Raw genomic sequence first — 18,611 nt, forward strand, 5'->3', positions numbered from 1 at the left:
GACAAAGATTAATTCAGCATTGTCACCACATGATCTATTGTCTATAAAATAATTGTATTCTTATATATAGTACATAAAGAAATATTACCATTTATTTTTTTCTACTTTCACATTACAAATTCATAAAAATAAATCACTAATAAACCTCATATATTTCTCATACTCAAATCATATTTTAACCGAATGCCACCTCAAACTTTCGTAATTTTTTTTCCTTTAATTTTTTTTTTCAAATGAACACACCCATGTATTTCATTTGTTAGACATAGTTCTAAATACATTTGTTAGACATAATTCTTGTTAGAACTATGTCGCACATACCGGATTGAAATCTCCCGGATGAAAACCACACTCGCCATTCAATTTAGGCACTTCTTACACAATTTACGGTTAAATCCTCGGACATTGCAAGTTCCCTATGCTCGACATATAAATAAATAACTCAGAAAACTCAGCTCGATGATGATAGTAGTAATGACGACTAATTTTCTGATTATTTAAACAGCCTCATACACCAGCCATAGTCGAGATACAAACAAGCACACATTATTATTATCATTTATATTTTGCTTAGAAATTTTTCAGAGAGAACTTCAAAGCCGGGCACGCGAGCTAGAGAACATACCGGAAGATATGCAGATTGTAACTTCATGGGTTAACTTTCGGAGCCCAACCAGCAACGACGAATTTCTCCTCAGCCTTTGTTTTCTGGAATGACTCCCGGGAGAAGAGCAGCTATGGAGCCACATATTTTACACAAATATAGTGTTATTATTGAATGCGTAATTAGATAACAGTACGCACATTTTGCTAATAATGCACAGTACCTTGTACTGTGTATATATTAAATACTAATAAAATGATCTACGTGCAAAAAGTAAACGGAGCTGAACGGAAGGAGTGCTGTTTTTCCTTAATTTACTACAGAATTCTTTTGAGACAATCCCGGTGGAACGGAGGTACAGTAAAATACTACTCCCTCCGGCCATTAAAATTAGTCCAGTTGGGTCCGGCACGGATATTAAAAAAAACGAATATTTTTATTGAAAAAATGAAAAGCAGTTGGGAGTATTTTTGAAAATTTAGTTAAAAATTAAAATAAATTAAGAGATAATGCAATAAAATTAGTGATATTTGTTGTAAATAAGTGTTGAATAGAGGGTAATAGTTAAATATTAATTTGCTGATTTTGCCAAAATTAGTAATGAGATAAATTTAGTGGACGGACTAAAAAGAAAGTGAGAATAAATTTGGCGGATGGAGGGAGTACTATCATGTCTTAATTAACGTAAATGTATCTATTCTTTGCGGATAGAGGAAAGGAAGAATATATATTTTACCTTAGTGTAGTTGTGCACATGGGTCAAGCTTTCGGGTATTTTCCACCCCTTAAAGTGGCCAAGAGCCACAACAAGATGGTAAAGCTTAGGGGCTAAACTCAAATCAACGGCGCATATATTAGCTCCATTAACATACGGCCCCTGATCAAATATGCCAAAAGGCGTAATTTGTTAGCCAATCAAGAAACTGTTACTTTTCTTCGTTTATCTTAGGTTTGATGTCCGGAAATCTTAAGACAATTTAGTACCTTAGCTTTCAGGTGTTCATCCAATGCCTTCAATTCGACAAGGAGTGCCTGTTCACTTCCATCCGCTGGATCCTTGCTCTTCAAGAACGTGACAAAAGAAGGAAATATTTTGGAGCCCCTGTCGAGAAAGATGAAGGAAAAATAATAAATTCAGCATCACCCGTCGCCTTAAATATGTTGTTTTTTATGAAGATAATACAAACATGATAACTATTAACTGGAGATGAGAAAAAATGATCCACGGTTTGGGAAGTTTGTAATGTCAAGAGATTATATCATATTTTGCTAAAAGAATTCGGTTCGAGAGTTAAAAACAAAATAGTTGAGCAATTTAGCAACACAAAGAAGGTAAAAACAACATATATATATATATATACAACAAAATAATACAATCAAGTTCTACAGGGGCATATGCTTTAACAAAACAAAATAGAAATCAAGAGATCATAGATATCAAGTTAATAATCCATTTGCCGTCGGTCCCATTTTCAATAGTGCTATTCAATGTGTCCAAAAGCATCAAATTTGAAGGTGTTCATACTTTTAGAAGACAAAGAACAGCAAATCAAGAGAGAATAAATTTATGTCAAATCTGTTTTATAGAAGTTATTTCTCCAAGACGCCATCCATCGTATTTCCAGAAAAGATAATACTTAACAGAATTTCAATTTTCTCGACACATTTTCATCAATCAAACATCATATTCATTTGGTTTTGCTCTGCTCTACTCTACTGTCTCACTTACAAAAAAGTTTACAACACTTTGGAAGCAACAATGAAGAAAAACAAGATCAAATCCGATATCCATGGATGCAACCTAATTCTAACAACTTGAAAATCAGCTCACTTCAGGCATGCTTGCCTTCATGGATTAATTCGTCAATCCATGAGAGAGTAAACTTCCCCTAAAAGAAAACTATGTGAAAGATCTTCAAGCAGGAACATTTAAAGCACACATATTCAAGATTACATAATTGTACAGTAAAAACGCAGCATTCGAAAAACATGATGATTAAATTCTATCAACAAGGTGAAGAAAGAAAGGAGAAGATGCGATTTCATACACTGATGAGACTTCAGAAGGAGCTGATAGGGGAGGATTAGGGTATTTCTCCTCAATTATACCAACAATCACATCAGAATCAGCAATCCATTTGTCGTCAAATTTGATCACCGGCACCTTCCCCTCAGGATTCACTTCCACGAACCTAATTGTCCAATCAAAAACATAGTTTCTAGCTGAAGATGAAGCATTCTCATACAAACACTTCAAAAATGAATGAAGCAGTGAGACTTAAACACTAACCACTGCGGCTTCTCAGAAAGGTTGATCAGATGCGTCTTGTAAGCGACATTCTTCTCTTCCAAAGTTAACAAAACTCTCTGGCAGAACGGACCTGAACATCACAAAAACCATTTCACAAATCCCTCAATCAGTCGTGCTCCGATTGCACGCATCGGAGATTACATTATAAAATTGTAGAAGCACAAGAGAGTAAAATTTTTACAATCTCCCAGAATCTCCGGAGCGCCTGCTGCTGCCTTGACGCAAACCTCCACCGCCATGTCGAGATCTTCGAGCTCCAGAATGTTCGTGAAATCCAGCGTCATCTGGACGCGGGGCATATATAACTTGTTGGTGGTCGTGTATTCGACCCGACCCGACCCGACCGGACCGACACTGAGTTTGGGCCGTACTAAAGATATTAGAAATTGGTCCGGATCTATGTTCTATCGTAGCCCACTAGAACGAAAAAATATATAAATATACATTTTGAGTAAACTAGTACTTTTGTCAATTTGACAGTTTCTTTATTTATTTTTAATAAAAATAAATAGATAAAATTGACATATATTCGGATAAAAAGGTTGAGATACAAAATTCAGACTACAGCAAAAAGACTCATAAAAAATATCAAACAATACATACATGAATAGACATACTAGTCATATAAAGACATATAATATTATATTAATATTGTAATCCGTGTAAGGGATGACTGGTGATGGATTTTGAACTCTGCCACATATGGTTCATCTAGTATCTAGTGTGACTGGTCTGCCAGTTAGAGGTTTAGTCTGCTTACTTTCAAACAACCGACATAGATTTATTAAATTTATATTTTATTCATAAATTTTTATAAAATTTCATTTAATTTATTTTAATGAAACATTTTTTAATAATAAAAAAATCCTAAAAAAAAAAAAAACAGCTTAAATAATTCTCAGCACTAATAAAAATAAAATAAAAAGGAAGAAAGGTATATATATAATATATATACCTTTGTTAATTTAAATATATTGATTTTAAAAATAAGTTAGTGCATGAAAATTGGGCGGTGAGAAAGGGCAATATCCATACATAACAGGATAGGGAAAAAAATCCACACAGGAATGGCGATTTCCTCTACGTCGCTCACCTTCATTTCGAAGCCGCTGAAGGAACTGGTAGTTTCGATGATTCGACCATGGATTTCTGTATTGTGTTTTGAATTAATTTGCCTTTTGTCGAGGTGTTAGGTTTTTTTTTTTTTTTTTTTTTTTTTTTTTTTTATATGTTTGTTTTCAGCCTGGCGTCGGTAATTGGGAGTTTGCAGCAGCTTCCGCACACCGGAATGTGGTGGCGAAGTGTTCGACGAACGCCTCTCCCGGTGAGGAAACGTTCAATTGATATTGCATCGTGGTTACTCTGCATTCTAATCAATTCGTGAATGTTCCGACTCGTTTAGCAGCAAAGATAAACTAGTTGATCGTTTGAATGCTTTGCTATTCTGATGAGAATTTTTGTACAGAAATTTGTGAGTGAACTTGATCATTTGAAAATGTTTTGTTGTTCTGATGAAATTTTTTGTTCAGAATTTTGAGTGTGGATATGTGTCTTTCAGTGTGATAAGTTAAAAGCTAGCAAAGTTCGTTTCTAAAATTTTGAATTGTGTGATGTATTAGCGGCTGTTATAAGTTTTTCTGTAGTTTTGTAGGGAAAAGAGATCGAGGTATATTATAAGTGTGTGATAAAGTTGCTAGCCATTAAAAAGTTAACAAACAAAAATCAATTTGCCGGAATAGAACAGTTTTCTTGGACGTTTTGTTATTAGCTAGTTACAATTGCCCATATGTAACAACTTTTTCTTATCTAATTCTTAGATAGCTTGTATAAAGTAGTATAAATAGCACTTTTACATTGTATTTACGGGTTGGAAAGTTTCGATACGTAAGCTACATGTCATCTTTTAATGTATTTTCCTATCAAGTCTTTGGAAGAATGTCTTTTGGCTGTTAGAAGCCTTACGTTCTTATCCCGGGCTAGCAAAAGCTCTACATTTGTATTTACTTGTGTTCTGGATTTGAACTTTTGTGGAGTAGAAAAGATGTTATGTTCTGTATAGAGTTTAGGTTATGAAAACGAAGTTTTTAGTTGGGAAAAAATTTTTAATGGTACATCATATTCACAAGTAGACACACCCTTATTAGTGTATATAATCTAAGATTTTTTTTTTCTTGGGATATGGAGAATTGTGAAGCTATTATAGAGAATGATATTTTCTGTGTTCTTGTTGACTTATATTGTTATTGTATTTATTGGGTAATAGTTTTGGGAAGTCTTGCATGCTATAAACACTAAATAAACACGGCTTAATATGTTCATATTTGTGAATATGACAGACATCGAGAAACATGTATACAATTCCTTGGTAAAGATCCTTATGGTTAAACCTGACTAAGTATATACACTTGTAACAGCTCAATGCACAACTCCGGGAATCTGTAGACGAAGTGCATTTGCACTCGGAATAGGAGCATTGGCTGTGAATTTATTCCCTACAAGCCCTCTTCTGGCAGAAGGTATCACAATCAATTGTTATACAATACTTCAATGATCTACAAACTTTTACATGCCATTTATTCTGCCTTTCCACATTATTTTCTTTTTCTGCCATTTAGGTGTACCAGAAAATTATACCAGCTTTGTCGATAAAGTTGATGGCTATTCATATTATTATCCCTCAGATTGGAGAGTAAGTCCTACTGGCATTTGCATATCCATGTCTCGAATCTTTTTTTAACTGCATAATATCTTTTGCAGGACTTCGATTTCTTGGGACATGATTCAGCATTTAAGGATAGATTAATGCAACTTCACAATGTAAGATTGAGTTTCATACCAACAAAGAAAACTGATATCCGTGATTTGGGACCGATGCCGGAGGTAAGTACACCATTATTTTTAGATCTAATTTTTTTTTTTCCAGTATCTTATTGAACATTCTCTGAATAAATTTAGTTTATTTGTATAAGGTTGTTCAACATCTTGTGACAAATATTTACTCAGCGCCCTCTCAAGTAGCAGATGTATTAGATATGCAAGAGGTAGTGTAGCTGTTCATGCTTTTGTTCATACTGCTTCTATACATCTTATTTTTCAGTTTTTTAATTGATGAACCAGTTTGCCAAATTGAAAATTTGCTAAAAAAAAAATCTCAAATTATATATATATATATTTAAATATATCTGCTGCTTGTGCTGTGTTTGGATTGCTTTACTATAAGACTGAAAAGGCACCTTACTTGCATTGATCAATCTCCTGTATGCAGAGAAATATTGATGGCAGAAACTACTACACGTTTGAATACATTCTCACGTCTCCAAATTTTGCCCGAGCAGCCTTTGCAACAATAGCTATTGGAAATGGTATGACAACTTGTGCCTTTTATATGAATTACACCACGCATTGCCTTTTGGGTTTAATTTTTCTAATGAAAAATAAGTGTTTTACTTATGTTGTAAATAAAAAATATTTGCTGAAATTTATAGCTTTTTTAGGTAAAATATCAATTTCTTTTGACTCAAACCTTCAATTTTTTACTAATTAGACTCAGTATTTTTTAAAAAAATATATAATTTATTTTTTATTTTAATATTAAATCTAAATAATTTTTTTTTTCAAACCAATAAAAAGAAAACAGACCATAGTGTGTTTGGATTTGCGTTTGAGGTTTAGGTGTGATTTATCAGAGAAAATATTGTGTGATTACAGTGAACCATGATAATTGTGTAAAAAAAAGTGAAACTAAATTTGAAGTTGAAGAGAAGCATAAGCATTACATGAGATGAGAACCATTGCAAAGTCTCCAGTTTGTCTGCTTCATAAATACTCCCTATAATAACGACACGTTTTTCTCACCTGAAGCAAAAAAAAAAGGACAATCTCTATTGTACCTGTTTATTCGCTTACTCTGTAGATCAATCAATATTTCAGCAAAAGTATGAATAGGTACAACAATCTTTTTTCTGCAGGAAGATACTATACATTGATCGTCGGCGCGAACGAGAGGCGATGGAGAAGATACCGAAACCAGCTCAAAGTGGTGGCCGACTCCTTCAGAGTTCTGGACATCTAAACACAAAAAAACACCCGAAAACTGTGTATGTCTCCTTCCCTCCCTATGCTTTTCACTCTATAATTCTCCTGAAATACACTCTCTGTTGATATCTCACTCTGTTTTAGATCATAAAACTTGCTGAACAGTTTCTAATAAGATTTCCCACAACCAAACTCTAATGCAAAAAAACAACCAACCAAAAACAAGGATCCTACGATCCTCCTCTGTACAAAATTACATTACAAAGAATTGCCCTTCCAATAAAAGATGTACACACTAAAAACACATCCAAAACAAAACAAAAAAAAAAAAAAAAAGAAAGAAAAATGAAACGCACCACTCCAATACAACCATATATATCTAAACTGCCTACTACCTACAAAAGAATATGAACCTAGAAAAGGTAGTAAGTATATCACAAAGAAGTAAGAAACCAACACAATTCTTTACACATCATACATATATATATATATATATGTGTGTGTGAAAACCCGGCTCGATGCTTTGGTTGCGTCATTAATAGTTTGATACGAAACTAACCGGAATCAAACTAGTCTGTGTTGCCGCATTCCCTTACCAAAGTGCGGCTGCATCAAGCTCACATACAAACCGTTCTTACTCATTAATGAGTCATGAGATCCTTCCTCCACAATCCGTCCTCCATTGAGCACGACGATACTGTCGACGTGCCTCATCATAGCTGCCCGGTGCGCTATGAGAATAGTGGTCTTGTTCCCCATAACAAGAGTGTCTAGAGCTTCCTGTACTACCCTGCTCGACTCGGATTCGATTGAAGAGCTCGCCTCGTCCAACAACAAAATCGGGGCATTCTTCAAAACGACCCGCGCAATGGCAATCCGTTGCTTCTGACCGGGCGTTAAATCGACGCCCCTCATCCCGACGTGGGTGTCGTAACCGTGCGGCAAGCTGCTTATGAAATGATGAGCGTTAGCGATCCTCGCAGCTTCCTTCATCTCTGCTTCACTAGCGTTATGCCTCGCATAGATAATGTTTTCCCTTATAGTTGTCGAAAATATGATCGGCTCCTGCTGAACGAGACCCAAGTGGTTCCTCAACCATCGCAGGTTGTAAGAACTCAAATCCCGTCCGTCCAATAATATCTGCCCTGCTAGAGGGTTGTAGAATCTTTCTATCAACGATATAATCGTGCTTTTTCCCGACCCCGAAACTCCAACCACCGCTATTGTCTGCCCGCCGTTAACCTTAAGACTGAAATTACTTAGAACCAGGACCTCCGGCCGAGTGGGATAGGAAAAGTCGACGTTCTTCAACTCAATGCTGCCATAGACATTCGGGGGTTTCAGAGCTGAATTATCATCAGGCTCGATCTTAGGTACTCGGTCAATTATTTCAAAGACTGATCTCAAGGACTTCCTTCTTTTAAGAATGTACGGCGCCAAACCAAAAGGCTCGACCAGGGCAAACGTAGCGAACGAAAACACCATGTACTCTTTGATAGCCGTAGCCAAATTCATGTGCGAGTTCTTAACGGAGAGGGCCGTGTACCAAAGGAGAAGAGCGTTGCAAGCAAAGAGAAGAAACTGAGAAAACCCGAACGCAAAACCGATCGCCATCCCTTGGAGAAAGCTTTTCTTGAATATTTTCCGGAGTTGAAATCTGTACAGCTCCATCACCTTGTTCCCGGCACAAAACGCCACAACAGTGTAAATATTGCGAACCGCATCTTCCAAGACCAGAGATGCCTTCCTGTGCATCTCTTGGATGCCTTTTGAAAATCCGGCGAGCCATAATTTCTACATAAATGGGAAATGCAGAAAATAACACTATGCTCATAAACAAAAAACACAGACCGGGCAATTCAATTCCAAAAAAAAGAATTACTAGTACAGAAAAGACGATTATATATATGCGAAAATACACATACCTGAGCTATGGCAGATACCATAAGAACGGGAAGTGTAGCCAAGGCCACAAGTGCTAACTTCCATCCCAGCAGCATCCCAATAAGAACTGCGACTATGACAGCTGCGCTGTCTTGTATGAATATCGAAAGCCGATTGCTGAAAGCAGCTCGCACAAAGGTAGCATCATTAGCCAACCGCATAGATAAGTTATCGGCACTGTTTTCCTCCTCGTCGAACCATCCAACTTCATTCCGAAGCATTGCTACCAAAAAAAAAAAAAAGATTCCTCAGCTGCAAGGAGAATCTATTTATTAATACCTACAAAGGAACGTACCAGAAAACATCATTCGACGAACACGTTCGGTCATCTTCTCCCCCATTATACCGAAATAGAAGTGCTGCAGAAAATTAGCAATCACCGTGGCGATTCCCATCCCGGCAATGATCGAGCACCACTTGTCTATCTCGTTGTGGGAATGTCTGTCGACATTCGACCTATAGTACGCCGTAACTATGAGTGCAATGACGTAGGCGAGAACGGGATTGAATGAGCCGAAGATTGCAGCACCGATGCTTCCCAAAACAGCATAAAGCCACTCTGCTAGGCTAAGCTCTACAAGCCTCCAGAAGGGGGGCACCCGTTGAGCTTGGTCCCCCTTCGTTTCTTTCATCATTATAAGCCCGCTGTCGAATTCGCTAGGCGGTCGACTGAATGTCTGCGAATGCGACCGTTCATTCTGAGGATCGGATGTCAGAAGAGGGGAAACAGGAGATTCAGGATCCGATGCACTTGTTTGTCGGTTTGCAGAGTGCACGTCAATTTTCGGCAGCTCCGGCAGCCTCATCTCGAAACTATCCTGTCTCTTGATCGCTGGTTCGTTGCTGCTATTTTCCATGGATCCGTTTTCAGTCCGATCTTCGGGAGGAGGGCTGAGAGTCGTAGGAGATTCTTGCGAGTTGAATGGAAAATCGGAGGGCCGGAAACCATGGTGGGCAGCTGCTCTTTGGAGAGACGGCGACTTCGCCATTCTGGGCGAAGATGGTTCTTGAAATATCCGACTTGCGGATGAATCCCGCTCGATTTGAAAAGTTCCACTTTCCTTGTAGGTTCTCACCGGCATCCTGAGTTTGGACAATTGGGCACATTATATGCATTAAAATTAGGCAAAATTGTTTATAATTCTCTTTAAGTTTCGAAACTTGGCGTAAATCTCCCATTAATTTAAAAAAATTTTGTGGCGCCCCTTATACTTTCAAAAACGTTGCATTGAACCCCTTTGTAGTTTCGAAACTCAGTGTAAATTCCCACATTAATTTAGAAATTGTATGACGCCCCTTGTACTTTCAAAAATATTGCATGACACCCTTTGCCATACAAAAAAATATAGATAGGAAATCATTTTCTCATCACACAAGGTGTTTTTATAGCGGTGGGGTTTCATGTAACATTTTTTAAAGTATAAAAAGATATAATGTAATTTTAAAGTATAGGAAGATTTTATGTTGAATGTCAAAACCACATGAGAGTTATGAGCATTTTTATCTTAAAATTAAAGTGCAGAAGTGCAAGTGCTAATAATAAAAGCTATACCTTCTCGGTAGCTTTGTAGCTTCCTCGCACTTGAGGAGTTCGGCGTATAGGCCATCCAAATTCAATAGTTCGTCATGCGTACCCATTTCAACGAGCTGACCTTCCTCCATCACAGCTATGTAATCGGCATTTTTTATAAGACTTAGCCGTCTTGCTATTATTATGGTTGATCTGCCCAGCATGAGGAGATCCAGGGCCTCCTGAACAGATCTTTCAGCTTCAAAGTCGAGTCCACCTGTGACTTCGTCGAGAAGCAAAATGGATGGATTCGACAACACAGCCCTAGCAATCGAAAGCTTGATTTTCTGTTCTTCCGTCATTTCTAGGAAAGCCCTACCAACCTGAAACCAAACAGGATTTCATCAGGGGACAACAAACAAATAGAATTCAAAAAAGCAATGCGGACGACACTTGAAGGGAAAAAGACCTGAGTATTATATCCTTTCTCGAGAGAACTGATGAACGTATGAGCATGTGCTATTTTTGCAGCTTCTTGAATTTGCTCTAGTGAGACGTTTCGTCCATAAGCAATGTTATCTTTGATGCTCAAACTCAGCAACGCCGGCTCCTGCGTGACTAAACCGATTTGACTTCTCAGCCATTCCAGCTTTAGATTTTTAATATTTTCGCCATCCAAAAGGACTTCACCTGTTAGCAAAATCACAGAAATTCGGAAATGTTGATGGGATGAGATATATAGCCCAAACATAACTAAAAATTAACATGTTAGCATACCTAAAGTAGGATCGTAAAACCGCTCCATAAGTGGTATAATACTACTTTTCCCAGAACCGTTCCTGCCAACAAGTGCTACAGTTTTCTTAGCTGGCACAGAGAGGTAAAACCCGCTCAAGATAGGAATTTCAGGTCGAGACAAATAGCTGAAGTACACATTTCGAAACTCAATATTTCCTTGAACAGACGGAAGTGTTAGGCCATCATCGTTTTCATTGGAAGATGACCGAGCTATCATCTCAAACAATCTATAAGCAGCAATTCTCCCTTGTTCAAAAGAATAGAAGTTCGTTGCAGCCTGATTCAGCCCCCTGTTACAGACGAGGTCAGCCCGTTCATTTCCAAGCAGAATCATAATAAACATTCGAAGAAATGGAAAATATATAGAGTGAGAAAGTTCCTTACAGGCCACTCAAAATAACGGCAAATAAGGCTGTCACTATTTGTCCCCCGTGAGCTCTTCCGTGCCTCACAAGGGACCTTCCTGCCCAAAGTTGTAAGGCACATGAACAGATTGCAAGTCCGTATGTGAAACCAAGTCCAAGCCCTTGAACGAGACTTATTAATATGCCGTATCTAAGTGTAGCTTGAAGTGAAGTTGCATATGAATATTTTGCCAAGGTTTCATTGGTAAAGGCATACAAAGTTCTAATATAAGAAACTGCCTGCAGAACAAAATTTTAAAAAGATGTTAAGAACATACGACAAAATCGCCAGAATAAGATGAGCTGCTAATGAATTCCTCATCAAATGCCTGATCTATGAGATGCGGACGAAATCTTAAACATTAAAGAATTGCAACAATCTTTCACAGAGACAGAGATGCCAATAATGTATAAACTCCCGACTGCAGAATAGGTTCCTTATCTTTTCCTACCACATCATTAATCTTAAAATGACAAAGGGAACCAGTAGAAGGCCGACCAACGATTATGTCAAGACCTAGTGATAATTGAAGTGATACTTATAAACCTGAAGCATATCTTTCAACAAATGTATTTGCAGATTCGGAATATTCATATAAAGATCTTCACAAATCCAGTACACTAATACTGTAATACATAATTATTTCCATCCAATCATATGTTAAGCACGGCAAAGGTAATAAATCATATAGACCATCGACTCAGCAGAGAAACACATAGTTGGAATTCTTGGGGCACTCTTAGTTCCAACCCTAAAGCTCATATGAAATTTGCAATTCAATACTCCAGAAGAAAGGAATTCACCCACAACTTCAAGTATCCATGCGAAATGGAAATCAGGAATCTGACCTGCTCGGCAATACTCGCTGCTTCAGCATAGGCATCTTGAATATTTTCAGCGAGCCTATGAAGAAAGATGTTAGATACTCCTCCCGCAGCAACAATTAAGGGGCCAGTGGCTAAGGTAATAAGAGCAATCTGCCAACAGTTGACAAATCCAATTACTAGACCACTGAAGAAAGTTGCCATGTTGTGGATGTAGTTGCCGACCTGTCATATCAAACACACGAGCAGATCTGAGAACTTTCTACTAGTAAAACTGGCATAAAAATTGATAAACTAATGCATAATTTGGGGGGGGGGGGGTGGGGTTCGAGAGTGGGAACAGGGAGACCTTTTCGCTAAGAGCAGATTGGATGAGCAACACATCGCTCAACACTTGGCTCACAATGTCTCCATTATTCCCATAAGTATCAAAAAAGCTCATGTCTTGACTAAGTAGAACATGAACATATCTTGACCGTATCACAGCCGTTTGTCGTTCCCCAGTAAGTATCCAGCAAGAAACCTCTGTTGGGCAAAAGATAAATTCATTTAAATTAATAAAAATATAGCATACACTCATACAGCAGTAAGGAAAGAAAACAGACCATCATTTAAAAGAGAAGACAAACTCCATGAGAGAAAATATAAACTTACCAATCCATGCTGATACAAACACTCCTCCAGCAATGTAAACAATGCATAAAGCAAGCTGCGGGAATTCCAAAACAAAGTCAGCTGAAAACAATTTGGATCAATAATTCATTAATATAGGAAACATGTGATGAAGAGTTCTCATTGATCTAAGGAAAATGCAGATGGCAATATGCACATATTTCAAAAGTAAAATGAAACATGCGATGGAGTGCTAACATTGATCTACAAATGTTAAGTGTATTGATGCATATGCATACGCCAATAAATTTCTCAAACAGTTTCTATTGTCATTTAATAAGCATAGATAGTGGTCGTAGACTCAAGTTTGGGATGTTGAATTCCATCTACAATTGTTCATTGTATTGGATTCAGTTCACTCAGCATAGACAGTATTAATGTAAAGCTTCAGTGTTAAAATTCTCGCATAAATTTCAGAATCAATTTATTCATTTCATTATTCCCTGCTGAGCCTATCAACGGCATGTGCTAGATCCTCTATTATCTGGTCAGAATAGCTACTACTCAAACATAATGTACTTAAAAGCCAACAATGAAACTATGCACTATGTTTTGTACTTAGCTCGGTGTGTAGGGGCAATATGTAAACTACTTTCTTTGGAATAGTTTAGAGGTATTCTATGCATGCCATAATCAATTTATGTGTAAATGATGTACTATAAAAGAGTAATCATTCAATATATAATATTGTGTATAAAAAGTGATAGCATGTGCCACACACACGGGTTTAAATATAAATATTGAATAAGTACAAATTAGATTGGGGAGGATATAAACAAGCACAGTATTGATAAACATCACAGTTTATATGTGAAGTGAATAATATATACATGAAATGAAAAGCACATCAAAATAAAAGAAGAATTAGCTCATAGTCAATCCACCCTATATCTAGCAATAAATGTCGACATGAATAATTACATATTTCGTGCTAAAAGGGATAGCCATATATAGTTAAAACGGAAATTAAGAAACAATGAGAATCTTCCAAAATCTGATTCACATAATCATTCTGATCATGTAATCTTGCATACTTTATTCGGCTCGAAAATTTTTTCCAAAGAATCTTAACTCGCACCATCAGTTAGATACACTAATCATTATTAGTTACTTAGATTCGATCAATTATGGATATAGACAAGACACTATGTATCAACAGGCCTAGGTTCTTACAAATGCAAGTTTAAGAAAACAATGGCCTAACGATATACGTAAGTAAGCATGCATTTACGGATGCGTGTATATATATATATAAGTATGTATATATAGTGGGAAAACTTAAATCCAAACCTAATTAACAACATGAGAATATCTTGAATTCTTCAAATCATTTTGTAAGCAACAGTATATGTATGCAGAAACACAAACATAAACAGCCCAACTCAATCAAATTCTGCCTAAGATCATCAAACAGCATTAATTTACTACACTTTAATCACTTTTTCCGGAAGTAAATTGCTCGATATACTGTAGAGAAGAACCAAAACACATTTCTATCCTCCCCACCCCCTCTTTTATAATTACAGAGGCAACATTATGTAATTCCCAAAGAAAGAACAATATAAGAAGGCAATACCATACCATAATGATCTGATAATTTGAACCTAACACTGTAAAATTGAAGCATAAATTAATTAACTCAGAATTACCTCAGTGAACTTACGAAACAGTTCATCATCATCAATGTTCACACCATGGTGGAAGCGGAGCAGATGTATGATTTTGGCAAAGAAATGCAAGTAGACAACGAGAGCAGTGCCGTGTGCGGCGGCGGCGAGAGATCCTACAAACATAAGAACCCAATCAAGGCGGTCGGCGCAAGCAAAGAGCTCGGAGAAAGGCACGGCAGCCGGCGGCGGCTCCATCTCCTCCCCCTCGGCGTCGATCTCGTCCTCCACCTCCACCGGCTCCGCTTCCCCTGTCCCCGTGTCCATATACGGCGAAGGAGACTCTGGCGGCTCCGATACTTCCGACACCGGCGTTAACGGTTGTATGTGCGGCGGCGACCACCCGAATAAACCCCTAGATATCATCATCTTTCCCACACAACCTTCAACCTCGAGAAAAAAACAAAAAATACTCTCCCTAGCGAACTATTCAATTTCCCCAAACAAATCGAAAGTGAAAACCCTAGCCTAGGCCTTAGATCATCGCAACTGCAACTCCTCCGTCGAAACCCTACCTCCTCCTCTTCCTCCTCCCCCTCCGCTTGCAATCGAGACCGAAACTCAGATCAAAAAGGATCTCCAATCTAGCAGAACAGAAAAATCTCCAACGATCCCTCCCCAATCACTCGAGAAGCACCACCTATTCACCGCCAACAATTGACTGAGTCAAAAAGGCGGCTCGAGCGAGCTGCTGCTTTGCTTTGACTCACTCAGCACCACGAGCTCCCGTTCTCGACGAACAAAAACGACGTCGTTCCGATGCAAATCCTCACCTCCTCAGAGCTCATCGCCGGCGGAGATCCGAAGCCGAGCAGAACCAAAAGAGACCTTGTTAAGAAACTGCAAAACCTGGCAAAAATACAGCTGCGCACTGCACATAAACTCGATTACATCCGCCTTTTCAGAGGAACAATGATAGTTCGGAACCACCATTTTCACAGGATTGGGAGGAGCAATAAATCCATAGGCAGCGCACAACATGTGATGCGAGTTGAGGAAGAAAACAAACAAACCGTATTCGTGATTTCCAAAATTCACTACTAATAAGTATAAGAAATATCTCTCTCGAAATCAACGGTCAAGATGCGCTCGAGAATCAACGGTTAGATGTCCTCAACGGCTGGATGTTTTCGGAGAAAATGGACGGCCCTGATTCGAACTTGCTGCTCGCGGCTGCGGTGTTACTGTCTCGCTTTGCTAATTCGTAGTCGAATTGTTTAAATTAAAACATGGCCATTTTGAAACGTTAATTTCGTATAATTTGTTTTTTGTTTTTTTAATAATTATATATTCTAATGATATTTTAAATTTTAGGATTTATAATAAATTTAAATTTCTTTTCTTTTTCAAATTAATTTTAAACCACAGCCAAACTAATTAAGTATATAAGTTCGGTGTTTATCCAATAGGCACTTCGGATAGCAAAAAAAATATATTAATAAAAAATTGAAAGAATAAAATTTTATAAAAAATAAACATATAGATATCAAAGCATTCAAGGTACAAGAAATAAAAGAGGTGATAAAATAGTTGATTTTTTTTAGACATGGCTGTCATTTTTATTTTTTTTTTCAAACCATAGAGCTAGAGTTACAAAAATTTGATGTTAAAATTCTGGGCAGAAATGTCACTAAGTGACGTGGACGAGGGCGTTTGCAATTTGGAGTGGTGGAGAGTGTCACGAACTGACATTTCTGCTAGGGTTCTCGGTCATAGTCCGTCTTATGTGTGCGAGCCCCGGTCCTGTACGATTAATCAACGGCATATGTCTTGGTGCGTGTACGGTATATTTAGGCTTGTTGCGCGCAAGGAACGGCTGACTTGGGCCTTTGGACTTGGGCGTCGGGCGTGTCAACTTCCGGCACGTTACAATGTCTATATTGTCACACGACTTGATTAAAGGAAATGTTTTCACTTTTACTAGCTGAGTTTTTACGTGGTTATGAATTTGATACCGAAAATTTCTCATCTATTTTGGTCGACGATTAGCACGGAGTAGTTTCAAGACATTTTATTTGGTTGTATGGATAGTATGGTATATTGTCATTATATGATTATGTTATCTTACACTTGCACATTTTCTTATATATCAAGTTAAAAATAATCGTCTTGCAAGAATTATTGATGGGTCTTATGTCACTCGAAAGTATTTGATGAAGTGATTGGAGAGTTTTGTTCTACTATGATACTGTGTGGTATCTGAACACTAAGGTAAGGACACGGGGAATTGGAGAAAAACGATACGTATTAACTAACAGAGTTGATAAGGCGACGGATCAATACGAAATTGAACGAGAAGCTGAGCGAGTTTAGCCTCGTTGTCGAGTTTAGCATAAAATATCCGATGATGTGTCAGCCATTGATCAGTTGTGATGGAAATGCATCGTCGTATGAATATTATTCAATAAGAGATGAGAGCATCATTTGAACGTATTTATGAGCATCTTTCGATTCTTATTCCACTGGTAGTGCCATCGCATGCACCAACACCTAAAGATGATACTGCAGCGAGACAAGAAGGTGATGATATCATCGATACTAATGCTTTGTTTAATAGATACAATGGGTCGGGTTGGATTGATGATGTATAATTTTTCGTTAATTTTTGTACATTTATTCAATGTGTGATGTGTTGTTGTTGGTTTGATAATATTAATTATATTAAATATGATTTGTTATTTGTTTACTGTGTCGAAATTAATTTTAATTATATTATAACAAAATAATTCAAAACGGCTGAACTAAAATTAGTTTTTGTGGAGATATGCGAAAGAAAGTATTATTATTTTTTGTTAAAATAATAATTCATATTACATTTATAACCAAAAAAAAAAAAATGAAAATCAAATCTGTTGGTGGAATAATTTATGCTGCAATATTATAATAGTAGAAGTTAGAGTGTTATTAACCCTGCTTTGATTATCTCCTTACGAAACTTAATTAATTAGTTATATGTGTGTGCTTGATTAGGTGAATTAGGTCAGCCACTAGTGTTTTTTTTCTAAACTAATAATCTCTTTGTTTGGTGGGGAGAGCTTGAATTTTGAATTTTGAATTTAAGATTTTGAATAGAAAAAAAAAATAATAATAATAATAATAATTAATAATCAAGAAAATTGTATAATCGTGATATAAAAAAGAAATTAACATGATATTTTAAAAACTAAATTAAATTAAATTTTAATATAACATAATATATATATATATATATAAGTACTAGTATTTGTTTGAAAAAAAAATGATAAATAGTTAAAAACTATCAGAATCCTCCCATCAAACATAATTTGAGATGAAGGCTTCTTTTAGTTGCAAATATTGAAAATATATTGAAATGGTAAAATTGTTTATTTTAATATAATATTTATGAAATATATATTTGATATTATATTTTTAAAAATATATATATATCGTCGAAACACAAATTTAAAAAATATCATAGTCTAAAGATATAGTTAGACTATATTCTATAATATTATTCTTAATATATATAACAATTCTTTATTATTATTCGAATATAAATTATCATACGCAAAATTAAAATTTAAACTACAAACAAACATAAAAACATAAGCACCGCTATTGTATACTCCGCTAAATAAATATTCGACCAGGAGGAGCTCCCGGGTGCAGTGGACCCATTCCAGACAGTAAGGTCCACAGACATAAGCACCGTTATTGTATTATTCTTAAAATATATTTTATCAGTTCGATATAAAATTTGTAATTTTTTTTTAAAAATATAATTATAAATTTTAATTACATTCTAAAATTTTATATTTTATAATTTTTTAAATTAAATTATTTAATTATAATTTATAATTATTTTTATTATATTATACTT

At 36.4% G+C, this 18,611-nt stretch overlaps 3 protein-coding genes across 3 annotated transcripts; 1 reads left to right on the forward strand and 2 right to left on the reverse strand.

Annotated features, from left to right (window-relative positions):
- Positions 1-463: 463 nt before the first annotated feature.
- On the reverse strand, positions 464-3,219 carry LOC127241278 (glutathione S-transferase DHAR1, mitochondrial-like). Its single transcript, XM_051260215.1, has 6 exons — positions 3,097-3,219; positions 2,895-2,985; positions 2,653-2,796; positions 1,589-1,706; positions 1,341-1,481; positions 464-735 (listed from the first exon to the last, which is right to left on the reverse strand). The coding sequence occupies exons 1-6, from the start codon at positions 3,212-3,214 to the stop codon at positions 649-651; spliced, it is 699 nt and encodes a 232-aa protein (XP_051116172.1). The 5' UTR covers positions 3,215-3,219; the 3' UTR covers positions 464-648.
- Positions 3,220-3,903: 684 nt separating this feature from the next.
- On the forward strand, positions 3,904-7,301 carry LOC127241192 (photosynthetic NDH subunit of lumenal location 1, chloroplastic). Its single transcript, XM_051260120.1, has 8 exons — positions 3,904-4,036; positions 4,158-4,239; positions 5,330-5,431; positions 5,531-5,604; positions 5,673-5,795; positions 5,885-5,956; positions 6,181-6,277; positions 6,884-7,301. Exons 1-8 carry the CDS (start codon positions 3,983-3,985, stop codon positions 6,985-6,987), a joined length of 708 nt encoding a protein of 235 aa, XP_051116077.1. The 5' UTR covers positions 3,904-3,982; the 3' UTR covers positions 6,988-7,301.
- A 213-nt stretch (positions 7,302-7,514) lies between these two features.
- Positions 7,515-15,776, reverse strand: LOC127241191 (ABC transporter B family member 6). Its single transcript, XM_051260119.1, has 11 exons — positions 14,753-15,776; positions 13,086-13,140; positions 12,781-12,956; positions 12,456-12,656; positions 11,587-11,846; positions 11,182-11,492; positions 10,874-11,094; positions 10,447-10,787; positions 9,190-9,977; positions 8,876-9,117; positions 7,515-8,744 (listed from the first exon to the last, which is right to left on the reverse strand). Exons 1-11 carry the CDS (start codon positions 15,137-15,139, stop codon positions 7,515-7,517), a joined length of 4,212 nt encoding a protein of 1,403 aa, XP_051116076.1. The 5' UTR covers positions 15,140-15,776.
- Positions 15,777-18,611: the final 2,835 nt, after the last annotated feature.

Source organism: Andrographis paniculata, unplaced genomic scaffold (genome assembly GCF_009805555.1).
Source record: "Andrographis paniculata isolate CXL003 unplaced genomic scaffold, ASM980555v1 Contig82END, whole genome shotgun sequence".
Taxonomy (NCBI): Eukaryota; Viridiplantae; Streptophyta; class Magnoliopsida; order Lamiales; family Acanthaceae; genus Andrographis; species Andrographis paniculata.